The 16746-nt window shown below is 50.5% G+C and overlaps 1 protein-coding gene across 2 annotated transcripts in view; it reads left to right on the top strand.

Moving 5' to 3' along the window:
• Positions 1-16746, top strand: part of CACNA1B (calcium voltage-gated channel subunit alpha1 B) — a 186213-nt gene that overhangs the window by 26981 nt on the left and 142486 nt on the right. For both annotated transcript variants that reach the window (XM_045563173.1, XM_045563174.1), the window contains exons 4-6: positions 5667-5758; positions 7889-8041; positions 10037-10227. In XM_045563173.1, the coding sequence (XP_045419129.1) occupies positions 5667-5758; positions 7889-8041; positions 10037-10227 (436 nt within the window). The remainder of the gene's footprint in view (positions 1-5666; positions 5759-7888; positions 8042-10036; positions 10228-16746) is intronic.

Here is a 16746-nt window from a genome sequence, read left to right as displayed (position 1 = left end):
TAAGTATTGTCTATTGAGTAAATTAAAGTATAAGTATGGTGAATCATAGATTTGCTTAAATGTTCCAATACTTTTTACAAACTTATTAAGTTTTCAACTTAAAATTACAAGTCTAAGTCAATTATTCCATTAGATATTTTAAATTAGAATCACAGAGCTCATGTGATACTTTATGCAGTTGTGTGTGTTCTGATAAATTCTTAATCATAACTCAAAAAATATTAATGCACAAGGTTTGATTTTCACAAACATTGCTATTCGTAATTCTAAGTTAAATGTGCTGATCCACCGAGGAAACTGTCAGCTTCCAACAGATGGAATTCAGGTTTCTTTCCCGGGTCATTTCTGGGTTGCCTTGGCACCTGCATTGGTTGGGAGGGAGACCAGACGCTGTCTGGAAAGGTGGCTGAGCCGTGGCCGGGCCTGTCAGCCCAGCACTGGGTCTGGGAGCCTCAGCAGCTGCAGCCCGGCCGCAGTGCACTCCATGGGCCCCTGGCACCATTTGGGTGGATTTTATGATTTTATGGGTCTTAAGATCATAGCTATACCCTGGCCTGGGTCTAAACACTGTTAATTCTTCATTAAAGAAGAAAAGTTGTTTTCCTTCCCAGAGCAGCACGGCAACTTCCCTGTGTGACACTGAGATCCTGTGGCTTTGCCAGCACGATCCCCACGGTCGTTTCATTGGCATTTGAGGGTTTGTCAGCGTCGTGATGCCTGGGAGACAGAAACGCTGCAGGCGGAGGAAGAAGTTGCTCCTCCTCCTCCGTTGTTTGTCTCTTCGTGGGAGGGCACGGGGGCTGCCCTGTCTGGGGCGCTGGTGTGTGTCAGTCTGGACCTGGCTGGCCGCGTGCCCGTTTGCTTTGACACGCGTGTCCCTTTATGTGTGCTTCCCTGTAAGTCGGCAGTTAGCTTTGCAGCTTTTTCTTAGAGAGATAAAATGTTACAGACGTGACTGGAGTCTTCTGGGTACAAGTCCCGTCGGGTTCTCTTCTCTTTCTCTTTTCTTCCTTCTCACCTCCCGTGGCTGCAGCCGTCCCGACGTGTGGCTCCCGCGGCGGGGCTCGTGCGGGGCTTTTCCCGAGTGTGTCTGCGAGTGCGGTTTGCGGCTGTGCGAATGGGCGTGTGTGTTTACACGCAGATGCACAACCGTTTCACCACTTGCCTTTTCATCCCTCAACATGGTTTTAACATTTTTCCGTGTTACTGTGTGTAGATTTATTTCATTTTGCATGCTCATTCAGTGTAACTGTCGAATCATACTCCGTGGTGTGTGTACCACAGCTAATTTTTCCTCTCTCCTGTGGTGAGGAGTCTGTTGTGTCCGGTTTTCACTGTCGCAATCACTGTGGTGAACGTGCCTTTACTTGCCGTCTGCTGCGTGCCTAGAAGCGGTTTTTTGAGTCACAGGGATGCTCATTTTTGAATTTGCTATAAGTAACCAAACACTCTCTGAAATGATTCTACGATTTTCTCTTCCGGCAGCAAAGCTATCAGAAGAGACATCACCAGCTTTAATGTTTGCTCGACTGAGGGTGTGAGGTGGCATCTTTTCATGACTTTAATTTGAATTTTCCTGATTGCCAGTGGTTTTGAGCGTCTTTTTGCTCTTGTGATTTGTTGATTTTTCTGATAGGTTATTTGTATTTTTCCTATGAAATTGTGGGGATTTTTTCTATATTTTGGAAACCAATTCATTGTCAGTTATATGCATTGCAAATATCTTTTTCTTTTCATTTTCTCTATAGTAACTTTTGTGGCACAGTTTAAATTTTATCATAGTCGTATTTATTAGCCTGTTACGTTATGCTTGGTGATTTTTTTGTGTCTTCTTTAGACGTGCTTCCCTGCCTTACAACCCTAGAGCTGTCATATATTTTTCAAAGTTTTAAAGTTTGCTTTCCACACTTCGATTCATCTGGGATTTATCTGTGAAGGATGTTTCCTATTTCTGCGTGTAGAAGACCAGGTTTTCCAGCATCATTTGGCGACTGCCTCGTGCTTTGCCGTGATTTATGCTGCACTTTGTTGAATACCAGGTTTCCGTATGTTGGGGCTGTTTCTGGGCTTTCATTTCTGTCCCAATCTTCCCAGGTCTAACACCGTGTAGTATTGACTATTTTAGCTTTATCATAAGTCTTTAAAACTAAAATGAGAGCCAGTCTTGCATTTTGTTCTTCAACATTGTTCCGACTATTCTTTTTTTTGAGGCAGAGTCCTTCTCTGTCACCCTGGCTAGAGTGCCGTGCTGTCAGCCTAGCTCACAGCAACCTCAAACTCCTGGGCTCAAGCGATCCTCCTGTCTCAGCCTCCCGGGTAGCTGGGACTACAAGCATGCACCACTATGCCTGGCTGATTTTTTTCTATGTATTTTTAGGTGTCCAGCTAATTTCTTTCTATTTTTTTATTAGAGATGGGATCTCACTCTTGCTCAGGCTGGTTTTGAACTCCTGAGTTCAAACAATCCGCCCGCCTCGGCCTCCCACAGCACTAGGGTCACGGGCTGAGCCACCGTGCCCGGCCTGTTCTGACTATTCTTATTTTTTTGAGACAGAGTCTCTGTTGCCCGGGCTGGAGTGCCGTGGCGTCAGCCTAGCTGACAGCAACCTCAGATTCCTGACCTCAAGTGATCCTTCTGCCTCAGAACTCCCGAGAAGCTGGGACCTGTGGCGCCACCATGCCCGGCTAATTTTTCTATTTTTAGTAGAGACAGGTCTTGCTCTTGCTCAGGCTGGTCTTGAACTCCTGACCTCAAGTGATCCTCCCGCCTGGGCCTCCCACAGCACTAGGGTCACGGGCTGAGCCACCGTGCCCGGCCTCCTGATTATTTTTGACTCTTTGCCTCTCCATGTGAATTTCAATATGAGTTTGTGAAATTCCACCAAGACTCTACTGAGATTAAAAAATAAAAAGATTTATTGAGATATAATTCACACACCACACAGTTTTCTCATTTGAAGTAAATGACAGTTTTTGGTATATCACATTATTAATTTTTAAAAATTGTGGTAAAACATATATAACATGAAATTTGCTGTTTTAACCATTTTAAATGTACAATTCAATGGCATTAATTATATTCATGTTGTGATTCCCAAACCTTTTCATTATCCCAGACAGAAACATTTGTTTTTTTCTTCTCTTATTGCCTTGGCTAGGATCTTTATGTGATATAGTTGGTTTGTGTGAATTTAAAGAGAAATGCTGTGAATCAGGGGTCCCCAACCTGTGGTGAGTTGTATAATTATTTCACTATATATTACAATGTAATAATAATAGAAATAAAGTACACAATAAATATAATGTGCTTGAATCATCCTGAAACCATCCCCCCATCCACACCCCATCCATGGAAAAATTGTCTTCCATGAAAATGGTCCCTGGTGTCAAAAAGGTTGAAGATTACTGCTCTAAATGGTTTTTATTAGATCTCATTTGTCAGTTTAAGGAACTTTCCTTCTATTTCTGGTTCTTTTGATTATGAGTGACATTGAAATTTTATCAAATATTTTTTCTGCATTTTTTGACTATATAGTTTCTATTTTAATGTGGTAGATTACATTAATAGTTATACTAATAATGAACTATTCTTTTATTCCGGTGACAACCCAACTGGCCCTAATATGTTCTTAAAATAGGCCGGGCGTGGTGGCTCACGCCTGTAATCCTAGCACTCTGGGAGGCTGAGGCAGGTGGATTGCTCGAGGTCAGGAGTTCAAGACCAGCCTGAGCAAGAGCGAGACCCCGTCTCTACTAAAAATAGAAATAAATTATCTGGCCAACTAAAAATATATATAGAAAAAATTAGCCGGGCATGGTGGCGCATGCCTGTAGTCCCAGCTACCAGGGAGGCTGAGGCAGTAGGATCGCTTAAGCCCAGGAGTTTGAGGTTGCTGTGAGCTAGGCTGACGCCACGGCACTCACTCTAGCCCAGACAACAGAGTGAGACTCTGTCTCAAAAAAAAAAAAAAAAAAAATATGTTCTTAAAATATGTACCTTTGAATTTGATTTATCCTAATATCTTATTTAAGATTTGTGTTCTTAATTGAGATGTGTATAACATTTTCTTTCCTTTTTCTAGTTTTGATGTTAAGATTATACTAGCATCATAAAATGAGTTGGGGAGGATTTTTTTTTAATTCCCTGAAACAGTGTGTATAACCTAGGACCTAGGGGTCATCTGTTCTTTGAATGTTTGTAGAACTCACTTATAAAGTTGTCTAGGTCTGATCTTTTGGCAGGGGAAACATGAGTCCAGTTTTATTGTTTTTAGTGGTTTTGATAGGCAAAATTCTAAGGTGGCCTCCAAGATTCTCATCTGCTTTCTGTGCACCCTGATAGTCATCTCCCTTTGAGTGTGGAACGAATTTGTGGGTAAGATGGGCTGTCACTCCAGTAATTAGTTTACTACTCAGTCGACTTTGAGTTACTCAAAAAGGAGATTATTTGTATAGTACTGACCTAATAAGGCGAACCCTTTCAAGGGACTGGGCCCTTCCAGAAGTCAGAGAGCTTAGAAGGATGAGAGGGACGACTGAGATGGCCAGGCGGCAAGGACCTAAGAGTGGCCTCTAGGAGCTGAGTTCTTTAATTTGATAGGCTTTTTTTTTTTTAATATCCAAATGGAAATGTTTAAAAAGCAGTTGGGTATATGAGCCTGGAGCTCCAGGTCTGGGTTAAAGATGTAAATTTGGGAGTAATAGGCATACAGTGGTGTATGCGTATTGGGTAGATCCTATATCAAATGAGCCCTGGGGCATCCACATTCTGAGTTTGGTAGAGAAGGCAGAGCTAGTGAAGGAGACCGAGAAGGTCCCCGGGGAGCTGCAGGAAAACAGGAGAGGGTTGACTCCAGGCAGGAGACGACACCCCTTCAAGGAGGAGACTTGACCGTTAGAATTGGCAAGAGGAAGGCTTGAAGGCATGTTAGTGGAGAGGTGAGGATGAGAACTCAGGTGGAGAAAGCCAAAGAGAGACCAGAAGGTAAGGAAGTGGAGAGAGACACTTTCAGTGAGTCTGGATGTGAAGGGAGCAGAGAAATGCCCTATGGTAGGAGGCAGATATGGAATCTCTTGTTTTGTTTTTAAGGTGGAGACATCGGGGTGTGTTTTTGTACTGATGGAAATGGTCCCGGCGGCTTTTCTGAGTCCTCTGAACCCCCGATCTCACCTTCCCAGTGCTCCCTTCCTGTGCTCCTGAGAGAAAGTGTGAAGGGTGGTGTGTGGGGCTGGGTCAAGAGTCCCTCGGGCTCCATCTCACTCCCACCCACTCACCACCACGTCTGGAGGCAGCTTGGAATGCGGCTGGGGTTGGCACAGAGACATGGCTCAGGCTTGGACTTGGTTGGAGGTTTGACTGGGGGACTGGTTTGGAGGACGCAGTCGGAGGACAGATTCACTGCCAGGCCGGGGGCCACTCAGAGATGGTGCCTTTGCACTGGAGGCGTGGTTGTGTGGTGAGTCATTGCCAACGTCCCTGCAAGGGCTTCTGGACTCAGTTCTTACCTCCTTTTACCTGGCAAGCCCTGCCCCCTGGGCTGGACACTGGGTACACAGGCATGAAGGTGTCACTGCTCTTGGGAGAAAGGATGCAAGTGGTGGGAGGAGCGTGTTCTCTTCCAGACGTGGTGTGGAAACCTTTACCTCCTTCTCCTTGTTCCCGCCAGGATCCTTGCCACGGCCGGCACTGATTTCGACCTGCGAACTCTGAGGGCTGTGCGGGTGCTGAGGCCCCTGAAGCTGGTGTCTGGGATTCCAAGTGAGTCCAGCTAGGACAGGCCTGCGCCTCCCCGAACACCAGTCTCCTCCGCTGCCCTCACTGTGGCCACAGCCACAGTTCAGCCCCTGATGACTCCCCTTTGGCTTTGGTGACCATGAGTTTGCCACTTTTGTCCCCAGGGAGCCAGGCCTTTTCTAGTCCGTCCCACTCGAGGAAAGCCCAGGGGTGACTTTGTTATTTTGCCCTGACTTGGCTTCCCTAGCTGGAACCATTGTTCCTCCTCAAATACTCTGTTGTATTTTTATCTCTTCTTCCTGGGGTTAAGAGATGGATGAGAGGTTGACCAAGGTGATGAGGTAGGATGACTGGAAGATACTCACAGGCTACAGAGGGCCTCCTGTCTCTTGGCTCAGGCTTGGCAAGGCTACCGGGGACTGAGACCAGCCCTAAGATGTGCTCCTGGATTGGGCAGCTCAAGGAGCCAAGCGTGGGCAGGAGGATGGCCAGGGTGACCTTGTGAGCCAGTGACCACCTTGGGTCATTTCCTGTTCTTCAGTCCAGTGGAAGTTTGGTTTTAGGTCCTGTGGAGACCACTACAGGAAGGCCATTGATTGGCTTCTGTTCTGCCCTGAGACCCTCCAGGCAAGGGCTTTGGCCTGGATCCAAGAGCTGGGGTTAGGCTGGAGGGGAAAAGGTCAGGGGTTACAGCCTCAGCCCAGTTCCTCTGGCCTGGACCCACTCATGCCCTGTGCCCAGTGACAAAACACTTCCTGGGGACAAGTCCTCCTGCCTCACTTTCCCCAAGTTGTGTCTCTTAGGGGCTCTATACTTTATACTTCCCACCCAGGATCCCCTGCTCTTAGCTCCCAGCATTCTCTGCTCTTCCCTCCCAGGATTCCTTCATTTTCCTACCCAGGATCCCTTCCTCTTAGCTCCCAGCATTCTCTGTCCTTCCCTCCCAGGATTCCCTCATTTTCCCACCCAGGATCCCTTCCTCTTAGCTCCCAGCATTCTCTGCTCTTCCCTCCCAGGATTCCCTCATTTTCCCACCCAGGATCCCCTGCTCTTAGCTCCCAGCATTCTCTGCCCTTCCCTCCCAGGATCCCCTGCTCTTAGCTCCCAGCATTCTCTGCCCTTCCCTCCCAGGATCCCCTGCTCTTAGCTCCCAGCATTCTCTGCTCTTCCCTCCCAGGATTCTCTCATTTTCCCACCCAGGATCCCTTCCTCTTAGCTCCCAGCATTCTCTGCTCTTCCCTCCCAGGATTCTCTCATTTTCCCACCCAAGATGCCCTGCTCTTAGCTCCCAGCATTCTCTGCTCTTCCCTCCCAGGATTCCTCATTTTCCCCACCCAGGATCCCTTCCTCTTAGCTCCCAGCATTCTCTGCCCTTCCCTCCCAGGATTCCCTCATTTTCCCTCCCAGGATCCCTTTGTCTTAGCTCCCAGCATTCTCTGCTCTTCCCTCCCAGGATTCCCTCATTTTCCCACCCAGGATCCCTTCCTCTTAGCTCCCAGCATTCTCTGCCCTTCCCTCCCAGGATTCCCTCATTTTCCCTCCCAGGATCCCTTTGTCTTAGCTCCCAGCATTCTCCGCTCTTCCCTCCCAGGATTCCCTCATTTTCCCACCCAAGATCCCCTGCTCTTAGCTCCCAGCATTCTCCGCTCTTCCCTCCCGGGATTCCCTCATTTTCCCACCCAAGATCCCCTGCTCTTAGCTCCCAGGATTCCTCATTTTCCCACCCAGGATCCCTTCCTCTTAGCTCCCAGCATCCTCTGCCCTTCCCTCCCAGGATTCCCTGTTCTTTCCTCTCAGGACTCTCTGTTCTTGTCCCACCCTGAGCCCTCTGCAGACCATAGATCTCACCAGCCCACACTCCCCATCCCAGACTTCATACTCTCACGCCCCCACGTCCTCCTCCCCGACTTTGTGCCATTGCTCAGCCCACCTGTCCCTCGGCTCTGCCCCACGTGAGTGCTCACTCGCTGTCCTCCTTCCCCCAGCGCTGCCAGCTCTGTCGTTGGCTCGTCAGCACTGACTGCGCAGCAGCTGGCCCAGGACGGTGGGCTCTGCCCTTCCTTGGGTTCCCGCTGTTCCGTGCGTGCCCCACCCCACTCCCTGCTCTGCCCGCTTTGCTCCCTGACCTGCCCTGCTCTGCCCGCTCTGGCCCAGGTTTGCAGGTGGTGCTCAAGTCCATCATGAAGGCCATGGTTCCGCTGCTGCAGATTGGGCTGCTCCTCTTCTTCGCCATCCTCATGTTCGCCATCATTGGCCTCGAGTTCTACATGGGCAAATTCCACAAGGCCTGTTTCCCCAACAGCTCAGGTGAGGCCTAGCAACACCCCCTGGGCTCAGACGAGGACCACGGACTCGTTCCTCAGGAGATGGGCACTGTTCCCGGTGCTAGAGGGCCTTCCAGGTGCCGGGCCAGTGGGGTGGAGCTTGCATTCCAGTGGGGGAGGTGGACAGTAACCTAATAAGCACAGACACGTAAATATAATAATTATGGATTGCAGTAGCTGTTAGGAAGGAAACAAAACAGGTATTTGGAACAGGATAATTTGGGGCCTGCTTTACGGAGGGTGGCCAGGGGAGATGTCCCTGCTGAGGTGACTTACACAGCTGCTGAATGCAGCGGGAGGGAGAGCCCTGCGGCCGCCTGGCCAGAGAGCTTCGGTTACAAGGATTAGCAAGTGCCAAAGCCCAAAGGGATGGACGGCAAGAGCAGAGAGGAAGCGGGGGTGGGGGTGGGGGGGCTCCACGGCAGCTGAGAGCTCCGATTCTGGATTCTCGTTCTGAGAGGCGGGAAGGCAGCCAAGGACTTCTGATCGTTCTGGCCACTTGTGGAGGCAAAGGTAGAAACGGTGAGTGGGGAGAGTATCTCCATTCAGGAGAGGTGATGGCGGCTGGGGCCGGGTGCTTTGGTAGGCGGTTGTAACGGGTCAAGTTCTGGCTATACTGTGTAGGTAAAGCCACCCGGATTCTCTGAGAGATCGTATCTGAGGTATAAGAGAAAGAGAAGAGTTAAGGATGACACTAAGATTTGTGGCTTGAACTGCAAACTTGTTAAAGGAGAAAACCCATGTGATCATTTCCTAGATACAGAAAAAGCTTCTACTAAATTTATTAATAAATCATTCACAATTTTAAAAAACTCTTTTTTTAAATTTTTAAAAATTTTTTTAGCAAACATTGCCTGCTAACATTAAAAACAAATGTTATTAAACTGGAAATAAAATAATTTTATTGAATTTCCCTGAATCTTCCTGCAAACATCGTACCTCATTGTAAGTCTTGAGAGCTTCCCTTTAAAGTCGGGAAGGAAGCTGGGGCACACAGGCACGTCCTGTCCACGTGGCACCGGTGGACGTGGCCAGAGCCATGAGACAAGAAAAAGAACAAAAATGCTGCCGAGCGCGAGGAGGGGGGAAAGGAGCTGCTGTTGTTCCTAGTCCTTTTCACAAGCACTTGTCGAGGGGTTTGGAAGGGAAGGGGTGACCCTGCGTGGTCAGCTCTGCCTTCTAACCGCGGGAGCATTTGCATTCCATCCCAGCAGTTCCTCAGGATCTCCCTGTTCCCATGTGTTGTTACACATTTTTAAAAAAGATTTTTTCAGCCCTTCCGTTGGGATTTTGGGAGCGAAGCGGGCAAACATGTGCTCTTTGCCATCTTGTTCCAGAGATTAGCAGTGGTTTTCTGGTATTTCTTTAATACGTGTGTGTGTGTGGTCCCTGGCTGCCCGTTCGGCTGCAGGTCAGTAGAAGGGTGTCCACCCTGGAGGGGTGCAGTGAGGTCTGGGCCAGGAGGTCTCTAGCCCTTCCTGGGCACACGCGGGGTTGGCTCTAGGTCACCCTGCCTTACAGGCACTGCACTGCACAGTGGCTGAGATGGCTTGTACTGGCCACGGGCCTCGCTGGCTCCAGAGTGATGGTCAGATCTGTGTGTCAGGAGGATTTTACTGGCAGTTTGGCTGTGAGGGAGAGGAGGAGCCAGGTAGGAAGAATGGGAGGCTAGGAGCTTGTTGTTTCTGCCTTTAAGATGCATGGGTCCTGAGCATGTTTAGGTGACGATGGGCAGGTCCCTGGGGGAAGGAGCAGCTGACCGTCGGTTCCTGAGAAGGCGGCTCCCGTGCTCAGGTGGAGATGGAAGCAGAGCCGCAGGGCAGGAGCCAGGACGGGGGTGGGAAGTTGGTGCAGCGTTTCTGTTGGTGCTTGGCTCCTGCCCACCTACAGCGAGTTCTCCAGGGTCCTGGCATCCCAGTGGGGGTTGGAGAGTCTGGTGTTTCTGAGCTCAGGGTCTGCTTCATTCTCCTCCTCACAGATGCAGATCCCGTGGGTGACTTCCCCTGTGGCAAGGAGGCCCCGGCCCGGCTGTGCGAAGGCGACACCGAATGCCGGGAGTATTGGCCAGGACCCAACTTTGGCATCACCAATTTTGACAACATCCTGTTTGCCATCTTGACGGTGTTCCAGTGCATAACCATGGAGGGCTGGACCGACATCCTCTACAACGTGAGTTGCATCTTGGCTCTGGGCCTGGGGTGGGCTGTGGAGCTCCTGAGCTGGCACCTCGAGGGGTCCCATTTGGGGTGGCACCTCTGACCCAAGAGGCTCTGCCCAGCCCTAAGCTCCTTCCTGCACCCTAGGATGAAATACAGCCTCTTCCTCCAGACACTGCACCACAGCCTCCACCATGGTCAGTCTCAGCCCAGACTTGGACATGACGGTCTCCCTTACGGAAGCAAAACTGAGGGCTGAGTGGTGGAGGTCAGGAAGGAAAGTTCCAGAGAAGATGCTCCTGTTGCTGATGGTGAAGGCCGCAGCACCCATAGCTAGTGCTCACTGCGGACGTGCTCTGAGTGAGCCCCTGTGTGAAGTGTTTTATTCCTGATCTCGAGACCCCCACTGGACAGATGGTGAAACTGAGTCACGGGGAAGCTAGTTTGCCCAAGCCCCGACAAGCTCACTTTAACCGCTAGCTGTGCCGCCCTGCCAGGGTCTTCTAGATGGAGTCAGGGGGCAGTGGGGCCTGCTGACATCTTGTCCTGCCCAGGCTGCCTGGTGGAGGCAGCGCAGAGTGAGGTTTAGGGCTGCGCTGGGCGGGCTCGGGAATGCTGCCCTGGGCTGCGCCTGGTGGCTGGTCTCACTCCCATTTCCCCCACCTGGGGCTGTTCTTGGTGGATTCTACCATCCACTCCTGAGCAGACCTCAGTCGTCTTTGTATATGAAGACTCTCCTGCTACCGTCCATCCCTGTCTGTGAGAGTCCTGTGAGCCGCCAGAGCATAGGAGCCATTTAATTATTAGGTTGGTGCAAAAGTAATTGCAGTTTCAGACTGCGAGTTTTAAATCATTATAACTTGGCTCAAACTCATCTTTATTAATCAAAATAGGAACCATTATAATCAACACATTTTTGCCAACGAGAAATAAGTTTGTTTATTCCTGTAACGTAAAAATCCGTGCTTTGGGATTCAACGAACCCTTGGAAAGCATTTTCTTCATCCTGCTGGTTGTGGAAGTGTTTTTCCTGCAAAAAGTTGTCGAGGTGCTTGAAGAAGTGGTAGTCGGTTGGCGAGAGGTCAGGTGAATACGGCAGATGAGGCAAAACTTCGTAGCCCAATTTGTTCAACTTTTGAAGTGTTGGTTGTGCGACGTGTGGTCAGGCATCACCATGGAGAAGAATCGGCCCCTTTCTGCTGACCAGTGTGGTTGCAGCATTGCAGTTTTCGGTGCATCACATCGATTTGCTGAGCAGCCTTCTCAGACATAACGGTTTCACTGGGATTCAGAAAGCTGCTGTGGACCAGACCAGCAGCAGAACACCAAACGGTGACCATGACCTTTTTTTTGGTGCAAGTTTGGCTTCAGAAAGTGCTTTGGAGCTTCTTCTCGGTCCAGCCACTGAGCAGGTCATCGATGGTTGTCATAGACAATCCACTTTTCCTTGCGTGTCACAGTCCTCAAGAAATGGTTGGTTGCTGCGTACAAGAAGAGAAGACAACACTCCAAAATGATGATTTTTTTGATTTTTGGTCAGCTCATGAGGCGCCCACTTATCGAGCTTTTTCACCTTTCCAGTTGCTTCAAATGCTGAATGACCACAGAATGGTCGACCTTGAGTTCTTGGGCAACTTTTCATGTGGTTGTAAGAGGACCAGCTTTGATGATGGCTCTCAACTGGTCGTTGTCACCTTCCGATGGCTACCACTGCGCTCCTCACCTTCAAGGCTCTCGTCTCCTTCGCAAAACTTCTTGACCCACCACTGCGCTGTACATTCGTCAGCAGTTCCTGGGGCCAGATGCGTTGTTGATGTTGCGAGTTGTCTCCGCTGCTTTACGACCCACTTTAAACTCGAATAAGTTTTAAAATAGCTGGAATTTGCTTTTTGTCTAACGTCATGTCCACAGTCTAAAATAAATATAAAATAAACAGCAAGTAATTAGTCACTAGCAAAAAAACCTAAATCAAGAAATGTGCATGAAAATGATGTATAACACAATCACATTTATTTAAGAGTGTATCCCGATAGCAAACGTCAAACGTCAACAATGCTAAAACCGCAATTACTTTTGCACCAACCTACTAGTACGTTGGGAGCTTTGGGAGGTGGAGAAGGAACGTTCACTTGAGCTGAGGATCGGGGCCGGCCTGGCTGAGGGACTGTCCAGATCTGAGTGACCAGAGGGCGTGTTCTGCTCAGGCGCTGTCGGGGGGAGGGGCCAGGAGCACAAGGTGCTGTGACCTGGGCCCTGTTACCTATTTGTGCACTGAGGGTGAGGCTTGCGCCGCTGCGCCCGTGACCGGTGGCAGGCAGGTGGGCGGGCGCCAGGGAGACACTGGGACTCTGCGCCTTGCCCGTGAGTTCCTGGGGCCCCAGGCTAGTCCTGGGGCTGGGCATTCAGCAGGTGCTTGATAAATGCTCGCTGACCTGGCTCATTGAGCTTGTTGAGCCAGGCACATGGCGGGTGGGGAGTTCAGGAAAAGCTGGCCCCGGGTGTGTTGAGCCAGATTCCGTCTGAAGTGGGAGTCGTGTCTGGTGACAGGCTCGTCTGCCTGCGGGGACGAGGGCTGGGGACAAAGGCAGTGATGAGGAGCTCGGCTGTTCTCTCCCTACAGCCAATCAAGGAGCCGTTTCCACAAAGACAGACGCTAAAAATAGCTCCTGGCTGGCCACATCCCCCCAGCTCCACCCAAATGACGGACTGTGTGACCAGGTCTCTGCAGCCCGTGGTGCCACTGGGGCTTGGCCAGTGGCTGCAGGTGACTTAGACCTGGCCTGGTCTGTGCCCCGGGGGAGGTGATGGCTGTGAGGGCCGCAGAGGCTCTTCCCACGCTGGGCTGCCTGGTGCTGGCGCTGCTCGTGCTGCGGGGAGCGGAGGCAGCCGGCACGCGGGGCCCAACATGGGCAAGGGCTGTGGAGGACAGAGGAGGAGGAGGAGCGAGCGTGGCGAGGGGGGGATGCTGGGAGAGCAAGGCCTGGGGAGGTCTAGGGAGACACGTGCTGATGCCAGGGGGCAACGCGGTGAGAGTTCGCTGTGGGCACCAGGTGCAATGGTGGTAATGACAGCCGTGAGGCTGACGCCATGCAAGACCCCAGGGCAGGTGGCCGAGGACCGCCAGGATCTCTCCTCCACGGGCACACGGGGCCTTTTGTCAGAGACTAGACAGGAGTTTTGAAGAGGACTCTTCGGAGACAGAGCCCCCCTCCTCCCCTGCAGCCCAGCGGGGGGGGCTCCTGCGGCCCCCTCAGATAGATGCTCCCTCGAGGGACAGAACCTGGGTTCTCTGTGAGCAGAAGCCACTGGCCTGCAGCAGGGTGGGGGGCAAGAGCAGGGGCAGGGTGGACGTGTGTGTGTGTCTCACAGGCCAGCGGTACCCAGGCCAGAGTGGGCAGTCAGGCCCCGGGGAAACGAGGAGAGCGTCTGGTCAGAGTGGACCGCTGAACGGCAGTGGTGGGGCAGCGTGGGGGCTCTGCAGCTGGGACAGAAACGGCTTGCCTGTGGTTTGAACGTGCATGGAGCTCAGGGGGCTTCAGAAGAACACACAGAGGGGCCTCGTGAGAGACAGATGGATCAGCAGTAAATTCTCGTCAGGCCCAGAGAGAGGAGATGGTCTCCAGACAGCGACACGCGAGGAAGAACATGCCTCCCCTCCCCCTCCCCCCTGCTTTGGCAGCGCTGGGGTCAGCGACCCTGACACGAGCTGAGGAAGGAGGAGCAATGCCGGGCTCGGGGGAGCAAAGAGGGGCTGCGCCTTCCTGTCCCGCTGGCAGGGCAGGTGCCAATGGGCGCAGCGCACCAGCCGGGCCTGGGCACTTGCAGTTGCTAAACTGAGACCGTTTTCAACTTGACGTGATCGCAGAGCTTTCAGCCAGGGTTTATTAGGAAAGTCGTCAGGCTTGTCCAGATTTCCCTCAGGGCTGTGGGAAGGGTTTCTCCACTGAGCATGTTCGAAGGGACAGCGGGAGGTGAATGTCGGTTTACGGTTATGCACGTGTGGTTTCGCTTGCGTTCACCGTGCTGGTTACACGGAGATCTGAGGAAGGAGCATTCAGAGACACGGCGCAGGCCGGGCGCAGTGGCTCACGCCCTTAATCCCCGCACTGAGGGAGGCCGAGGCAGAAGGATCTCTTGAGCCCAGGAGTTGGAGGCCACAGTGAGCTGTCGCTGCACCACTGCACTCCAGCCTGGGTGACAGCAAGACTCTGTCTCAAAAAAAAAAAAAGAACGACAGGTGCAATTGCTGTATTTTGATGATAACACAAACAGGCCTTGCTCATGGACTGGATGTCCAGCGGCCACGTGCGAGAAGCAAAGGTGATGGGACGTGAACCACCGGAGACGGTGGTGCCGTGTAGGAGAAGCGAGGATCGAGACAGGGCGCTTCTTTGTTTTGTGTTAGTGGAGGGTGGTGGGACTCACTGCGATTCTGGTAACTATTTCATCCAAGTGGAGGTGTTGGGTGTGTAGTCGGGCATTTGAGAGGGAGTTCAGAGGGGACAGTGGGGCTGAGGCTGTGTCCTTGAGGTTATGCACTCAGGGACAGTGTTTGAAGCATGGGGAGGCTGACGTCACCCGGGAAATAAGTGTGGATGGAGAAGAGAAGCCCAGAGACCGAGCCCTGGGAAAGTCCCCACATTCGGAGGTCCGGTGGGAAGGAAGGAGCCAGCAAGACAGACGGAGGGAGCTTCCCAGGGCGGGAATGGTGCCTCTGTCGTGGAAGCAAAGAGCTTTATGGCAGCGACTGACTGGGACAGACGTAGCTCCTGTTTCTCTGGGATGGATGCCCAGTCGTGCGTGTTTCTGGGTTGTATAGTCGTTGCTCGTTTAGTTTTAAAGCTAAAGCGTTTTTACATTCCTGCCAGCAGTGTATGGATAATGCATTTTTTTCTGCGTTCCTGCCAGCACTTGGTGGTGCCACTGTTTCTATTTCAGCCATTCTGACAGGCGTACAGTGAGGTGTCGCTGTGGTTTACCTGTGTTTCCTAACGGCTGACGATGCCGTTTGCTGTCTGTGCGTCGTAGGTGAAATGTCTCCTCATGTCTTTGGCCCGTGTTCTGTCTGGACTGTTCTTTTACTGTGGAGTCTTTAAGTTCTTTATGCATTCGGGGTCCTAGTTCTTTGTCAAATATATGTTATAGTTTGCAGATACTTTCTCCTCGTCAGTAGTCGTCTTTCCATCGTCTTCACCTGGTCTTTTGCAGAACAAACATTTTTGATTTTGATGAAGACTAGTTTATCAGTTTGTCCTTTTGTGGATTGGGCCTTTGATGTTAAGTCTAAGAACTCTTTGCCTAGTCCTAAATCCTGAAAATTTTCTTCTATTTTTTTCCTAAAAGTTTTATTGTTTTATATTTTAAATGAAAGTATATGATCCATTTTGAGTTAATTTTTATATAAAGCATGAGGTTTAGGTTGAAATCCTTCCTCCCTCCCTTCTTCCCCCACCTCACTTCCTTTCCCCTCCCCTCCCCCCTCCCCTCCTGCCTGTGGGTGACCAGTTGCTCTCAAACCCTTTGCTGACAGGGCTGTGACCCTCTGTTGAACTGCTTTGCACCTCTGCGGGAAGCCTGTCGGGCCTGTCTGTGGGGATCTATTTCAGTTCCCCCGATGGATGTGTCTCTCCCTTTGCCAGTAACGCACAGGCTTGATCACTGTAGTTGTATGTAAGTCTTGAAATCAGGTAGACTGATTGTTCCCATTTTATTCGATTTGGGAGAATTGACATCTTTACTATGTTGCGTCTTCCAGTCAATGAACGTGGTACATCTCTCCATTTGTTTAGATCATCTTTGATTTTTTTCATTTGCATTTTGTAGTTTTCAGCATACAAGCCCTATATGTGTTCTTTTTTACCTTTTTAATAATTTTTTTTATTTCAACTTATTATGGCGGTACAAATGTTTGGTTTATGTATATTGCCCTTGTCCCAGCCGAGTCAGAGCTTCAAGCGTGTCCATCCCCCAGACGGTGCGCACCACACCCATTAGGTGTGAATATACCATCCCCTTCTCCCCCCTCCCATCTGCCTGACACCCCATGAATGTTACTACCGTATGTGCACTTAAGTGTTGATCAGTTAGTACCAATGTGATGGTGAGTACATGTGGTGCTTGTTTTTCCATTCTTGTGATACTTCACTTAGTAGAATGGGCTCCAGCTCTATACAGGATAATACAAGAGGTGCTAGATCACCATTGTTTTTTGTGGCTGAGTAGAACTCCATGGTATACATATACCACATTTTATTAATCCACTCATGTATTGATGGGGACTTAGGTTGTTTCCACGTCTTTGCAATTGTGAATTGTGCTGCTATAAACATGCGGGTACAGGTATCTTTGTCATAGAATGTCTTTTGTTCTTTTGGGTAGATGCCCAGTAGTGGGATTGCTGGATCAAATGGTAGGTCTACTTGTAGCTCTTTAAGGTATCTCCATATTGCTTTCCACAGAGGTTGCATTAGTTTGCAGTCCCACCAGCCGTGTATGAGTGCTCCTATCTCTCCTCATCCACGCCAACATTTAT

Source organism: Lemur catta, chromosome 10, assembly GCF_020740605.2.
Source record: "Lemur catta isolate mLemCat1 chromosome 10, mLemCat1.pri, whole genome shotgun sequence".
Classification (NCBI taxonomy): Eukaryota; Metazoa; Chordata; class Mammalia; order Primates; family Lemuridae; genus Lemur; species Lemur catta.
Note: the sequence above shows the minus strand (reverse complement) of the source record. Positions and strands in the feature narration are given on the sequence as shown.